General features: G+C 35.7%; 1 protein-coding gene across 2 annotated transcripts; it reads right to left on the bottom strand.

Annotated features, from left to right (window-relative positions):
- Positions 1 to 542: 542 nt before the first annotated feature.
- On the bottom strand, positions 543 to 4,387 carry LOC121970772 (ubiquitin-conjugating enzyme E2 S-like). Of its 2 annotated transcripts, XM_042521721.1 has the most exons (7): positions 4,238 to 4,387; positions 2,629 to 2,778; positions 2,489 to 2,558; positions 2,274 to 2,379; positions 1,552 to 1,650; positions 1,355 to 1,480; positions 543 to 1,215 (listed from the first exon to the last, which is right to left on the bottom strand). In XM_042521721.1, exons 2-7 carry the CDS (start codon positions 2,768 to 2,770, stop codon positions 688 to 690), a joined length of 1,071 nt encoding a protein of 356 aa, XP_042377655.1. In that variant the 5' UTR covers positions 2,771 to 2,778; positions 4,238 to 4,387; the 3' UTR covers positions 543 to 687. The 2 variants fall into 2 exon arrangements, with proteins under 2 accessions (XP_042377655.1, XP_042377656.1); XM_042521722.1 differs by lacking the exon at positions 4,238 to 4,387 and having other exon boundaries at positions 2,629 to 4,220.
- Positions 4,388 to 6,400: the final 2,013 nt, after the last annotated feature.

The following is a 6,400-nucleotide window of genomic DNA, read 5'->3' as shown; positions in this document are numbered from 1 at the left end:
ACCCATTAATGAATACGTATCAAAATTCATTGATGACTAGTTTTTTCTTAAATCGTAAACCTTACTATGCCTAAAACGGAATTCAAATCAGGAAAGTTAAGTACGTTCAGATTTAGGAAACTATCAAAAATAGAATGTTTCAAGTTTTAAGTAATTCTGATAAACCTAAATCCTTGGCCCAAATTTATAAATGGCAATAAAGGATCTAAAATATGAACATGTTCAAACTCAAGAGAATGCCATGAATTCGTGGGATTTACTAATGGAAAACTGTTTACTCCATTTATGATGCAAGTCAAAACTGATACATGTATTAAAAAAAAAAAAAGCATAAACAAAGACAACTTAGGCCAAGTCAATCCAAAGTGCCACTAGCTAATTCAATTGAAGTTTCATCCTAATTCATTAGAGAAAGTTTAATCAAACAACAAAGCATTCTTATAACCATGTCAGCAAATGAGCATAAGCAATATCATTTAGATATGAAAACACAAAGATTTACTGCAGCAGAGAACATTTCATCAGAAATATGATTGATCCAGTGTATTTTTTTTTTTTCATTAATACTTTTTGAGAGAACTAAGCTTCAGCTTGAAATGTATAGGATTCAGAAGATTAAAGATACATGGTTAAACTAGCTCAATTTCCAACTAACACAAAACCAAAAGCATCCAGTTATTTCTGCCGCTAATTTTTCCAATCTCCTGACGCTTGATTCCTTAATCTAGAGAACCTTGATTGTAAAGGTGGATTATCATCATCATCACTTTCTTCGCTGTCAGATACAATGATGCTATCTAGGAACTCTGGAGTAGCTTCCAGCTTCTTAGGATCAACTGTTGAAGCATCGTCAAAATCGGCACTGGAATACTGGAACAATTTGGAGCATGAAGTCATCTGCTTCTCTCTCTTGCAAGCAAGTGTTATTTTTTCCTTTTCAACATTGTTGTTCGTTGCAAACTGCATCAATGTTTTTGCAGACAAGTTTTGACATGGTAGGTGAAGCTTCCTCACGCTGCCACTCTGTTTGGCTGGCATATCTAATATCTCGTCAGTCAGTACAATAACCTCCTTTTCAGCATTGTTGTTCATTCCAGATGGCATAACTGGTGTTGTTGTCGGTTTTGTAAATGATAGGCGAAGCTTCTTTCTCATCCTGTCACTCCCTTGGTCTGGATTTTCTGGAACTAAAGCTCCATGAGCTTCTAAAGGTGCCTGTAAGGTCGAGCAGGTTAGAACGAAGAAGCAAAAGCAATTCTCTAAATCACGATTATAACTAATTGCTGCCAACTTTTATTCTATTAGACTACGATGAATCAATAGGAAAGGAATGGATGTTGATGTTATCTACTACTACATTTAGGCTGGTTGAAACAGCATGATTATCTATTTTCCCAGTAAAGTCAGGATTAGTGTATCTCTCTGTCCATGTTCTGGCCTTCTGTTCAAAGACATGCCTATTGTACTTGTACTCCCTGCTCTGGAAAGGAAAAAGTGCTAAGTAAGGAGTCATGATCATATTTAACCATGGTAGTAATCTGTAGCACTTACAATTTCAGCCATTAAGGCATCATCTGGGTTAGGCTCACTCAGTAGCAAACGAATGCTGGTTAAAACAGTTGAGATGTTCATTGATGGTTGCCATGCACCCTGCGGTTGTGTAGCATCACAAAAATGTAAAGGGAAAGAAAAATGAAAGAAGGTCGTACATGATCATCCAGATAATGAAGCAATCGTCCTCATAAACCAACCAAAAGAGATTCTCTCTAAATTTCTTCAAACTTCCCAACATAAACCAAGGAATACCTATCTTATTCTCTATTCCCTATAAATTTTCATAGAATAACTATTTATGTACTTGGTTACAAAATCAGAAACATCAAATTGCCATAAAAATTTTATTCCCTAATCATCCTTAGATATTTCTTGTTTCATTCCAAGGACTACATATCTTTATTCTTTTCTCTAAAGAATGGCTAATCATACTTCATTTAATTCTCTAAAAAATATACATTTTAACAAGATAAGGCAAGCTTAAATAACCATGATGATCGAACAGGAAATATTGGAGCGAGATATGAGAGGTAGATTTTGTGAGAAAAAAAGGCATAGATTGGGAAGACCAACTGATACTTCATGCACTTGTGATTTGTAATGCCTAGATAACTTTAATGTATCCATGAAGGCGTAACTATGGAACTAAAGCTTCTGGAAGCAGAAATATTCATGTTATTGCTCATCTTAAGCAAATAGTCTACAACTGAATCATTTACCTTTGGCGGTAAATTAAGAATATCAAGACAAATACGCCCTCCATTGTCAATATTGGGATGGTAAATTGGTGTAACAAAGGTCACATTAGGTGGCTGAAATGGATATCTGCATACGAAAACTCCAATTCTATTAGTAAAGTTTACAAAATAGGCTAGTATAAGAAAGAGGAAAAGCATTTCTAAAGATACTAAAGAAAACAAAACTACTAAACAACCTTTCAGGGATTTCGATCTTCACAATGAAAATGCCTTTAGAATATACAGTTTCTTCAGGTCCCTCGATGCCTGTATTCAAAAGCTAAGTCAGCAAAGAAATACTAAACAAGAACCAATTGCCATTTTATATGAAACTTACAGGACTCAATGGAAAGCAGTGAAAGAGATGATTGGTTCTGATTATCAGAAAGTGAAGGAAAGGAAACGCCAGGAGGTGGGTCAGTCACGAGCACCTTAAGTTCCTTTTGCAGTCTCAGATTCAACCTTGCAGCTTGTGCCATTTTAGCAGCTTAAGAAAAACTTAACTTTTTATGGACCAACAAAAAGTAGGAAAAGAATATCCAATTTAATGCATCAAATGAAAACTTATGGAGATCCCAATATGATAGTAGGTTGAAAGCTCCTAAAACGACCAATGTCAATCCCAAGACCATGTGAAACAGGTTAAAGTTACATGATAGTGTCAAAATTGTCTAACTGATGCAGTTTGAGGATTGGAATCAATTTAAAATAATTTTTAAGAGTTGCTAAAAGTTTATTATAATTTTTAGAGGTAAATTTAGCCTTTTAAAAGTAGGTTATAATTTTAGAGATGAGTTAGACTTTTTAAGTGACTTGGTATTATTTTGAATATATATAAAGATCTCATGTATTAATCTTCCAGTTTAATAATATTTTTCCTCTGCTATGGGTTGAGTTGTTTGAGATTTTGTGGTGCGATTTTTGATGTTGCATCAGTAATTTTATAAACATTAATTAGTTGTGATATAAATATGCATAGAGCTCGACATAGGAATAAGATTTATGTAGTCAACTCCAAACTTGGTGATGATGAAGATGATAATGACAAGTTTGGAAGCTCCTATCTTTATGATGAAGGATGAAGATTCAATACAACAATGACAAAATTTGGTGATGAAATAATGCTAATGCATTTGATATATATTTTAATGATAATACATGGCCTATTTTTTAGAGATGATAACATGAACGATAATGATACTTAGCATAAATGGAAAATACATAATGATTTAATATCACAAGGAATTGAGAAACTATATGAGGGGGATCTAAAATATTCAGAGACAAATTCAGAAGGAACAAAACCAACTCGGATGGGAGGATTAGAGAGAATTAAGTAGGAGATTAAAAATAATTTCCCTACTTTAACCCTAGAAAACCTTAACGAGCAGTAATCTTGTGTGTTGGCTGCACCGGTTCTATATTTGTAATGCATATTTATTCCTATATGAGAAAAGTTTACATTTTGGCCACTTTAAACAATAGAGATCTAACACAGGGAATGGTGATAATGTCTATAATACCTGTATAGATTTACATTGCTCAAATATGAATGCACAAGTACAGAGATAAAATCAAATATAATAATATAGTCCATACAATATGTGAAGTTCATCAACATCCAGAAGATCATAGCATATGTATCTATCGCATAATGTTTTTTATTTCACAAACGATGACCTAGGGTTTTGCAACACTGAAATCAAAATAATTAAACGGACAATGACTAGTTACATTCTGTAAAGATGAAGTGATCAAATCAATAGACCAAAGACTAAACACATAATAATCCCGCAGCAATTCAGATCATGGTTTACAAGGGAAAAAAAAGAGACCATGGTTGAAGTGATCTCGACGGAGAAGGACAACGTATAATAGGCGAGTGAAGAAGGTGGAGACAAGGAAGAAACAAACGAACAGGAGAAAAGGGGGAAACAGTTACATACCTCGCCTAGGCCGCTTCCACTTCTTCTATTGCGCGACCCAGCCGCCGCTCGCCCACAGTCACCGGAGAGCCGGGAACTCTATCGGGGAGGGATAAATCGATAGGGCTCAAGAGAGACTTGGGAGGGAAGCAAAAATGGTTAAACAAAGACTACGATAAATTTTAAAAATAACAATATAATCCACAAATCCACATAAAAATGATATATATATCAGGTTCAGACTTCCCGTTTTACTTTAGTGTTTAAAATTTAAAAGTTTATATGTTTACAGATAGTATATTATATATATTTAAGATTTTAAAATTTAGAGGTTAGATTATAATGAATTTAGGTTAATAAAATTTAGATTTTCCTCTAAGATTTAGATTTTCCTTTTGTTTTATAGTATTCAAAATTTAAAATTTTAAATGCTCATGTATAAATTTTTGTGAGGAAATGTTATTTTTTTTTAAAAAAAAAATATGGATCTAGGCGGATCGAGTGCGTACAAGCGGTCAATTCAGGCAACTGAATTCAAGAAAAAAAATATTTTTCTTATATATATTTAGGGTTTAAAATTTAAAAATTTAAAAACTCGATTATAATGAATTTGATTTAGACTTTTTCTTCAATTAGAGTATTCAAAATTAAAAATTTTAGTTATTCATGGGATATATTATATATATTTAGAATTCAAAATTTAGAATTTAAGAGTTTAGTTATAATGAATTTTAGTTAATAAGTTTTTTCCTTAGAATTCGTACTTCTCATTTGGATTATAGTCTTTAAAATTATATATATATCCTTTAAAAAAATATATACCCCATAAACATATAAAATTTTTAATTTTAAAGACTATAATCCTATATATATATATATATGTGTGTGTGTGTGAATGGATAAGAGGTGGAAGAGAAGAGCTCCATTGTGAATGAGACTTTAGTCCCTAGTTCCACATTGGGAGTTTCAAGGTACTTTTGTTGGTTTATATTGATTCACATACATTGAGGATGTGAACAAATGCATGGGGAGAGGCTCTCTCTCTCACGCGTGGGTGCGCAAGGGGGGTGCAAATCCAAGGCCCGGATTGCACTGAACCAAGTTGACTCGGGCTAATAATGACCATTAAGATCATTAACTCTAGCCATTGATCCGAGCTCCTATATAAGGAGGCTTCGATCATAAGCAGAGCACGAAGTAAGCAAACGCTCTCCATTTTCCTTCCTCCTCCTCTGGTCTGCCTCCTGACAGACCCGTCTTCCTGATATGATGAAGACTTTGCCTGGTCGAGCATGGGTGCCCGATCAACATAGTGCAGACTGCCTTTATCACTTGGTAGAAACCATCCTCTGCTGGCAGCCTGAGATTATCAGCTTAGGTCATCTTAGTTGTAAGTTGAATTTAATTCGAGTATTTAAATTCGGCTAATACACAAACAATCATGAAACAGATTCGACAACACGTGCAGGCCCCCTCCGCCCCCGATCGGAACTGTGTCAATCAACCACGGGGAAAAGCCAGAGAAGTTCAGTGTACTGAACTTCAAGAGGTGGCAGCAGAAGATGCTCTTCTATCTGACCACGCTCAACTTGGCTCGATTTTTGACCGAGGACCCTCCCAAGTGAGCTGAGGATGCTGATGCGCAGACCATCAATACAGTGGAGGCATGGACTCATTCTGAGTTCCTTTTGTTGGTGCAATATCCCTTGGGTCAAGGTTGACCTGGTTGACCAAGCTTGCGTTTTGGTTTGGGTTTCGATGTTTGACAATATATTGGGTTTAGATGATGTGGACAATGCAGATGCAGCTGTTCATTTGGGGAGATTGTTGATACAATTCCCGTTTGGTCAAGGTTGACCGGATACTTGACTGGAAAGTCCTGGTGAGTGAAGCCAGGCAGAAGTAAAGTCCTAGTGAGTGAAGCTAGGCAGAAGGAAAGTCCTGGTGAGTGAAGTCAGGCAGAAGGAAAGTCCTGGTGAGTGAAGCCAGGAAGTTGTGAAAGTCCTGGTGACTGAAGCCAGGCAAGGGAAATTCAGATGGGTCAAGGTTGACCAGACATCTGGTGGAAGTCCAAGTAGGTCAAAGGGATTGACCGGATACTTGGCACGAGGAGAAAAGTCCGAGTGGGTCAAAGGGATTGACCAGACACTTGGTGAGAGAGTTCTAGCTGGTCAAGGGTGACCG

This window comes from Zingiber officinale, chromosome 4A (assembly GCF_018446385.1).
Source record: "Zingiber officinale cultivar Zhangliang chromosome 4A, Zo_v1.1, whole genome shotgun sequence".
Taxonomy (NCBI): domain Eukaryota; kingdom Viridiplantae; phylum Streptophyta; class Magnoliopsida; order Zingiberales; family Zingiberaceae; genus Zingiber; species Zingiber officinale.
The sequence above is the reverse complement of the archived record's forward strand: the minus strand, read 5'-3'. Positions and strand labels throughout refer to the sequence as shown.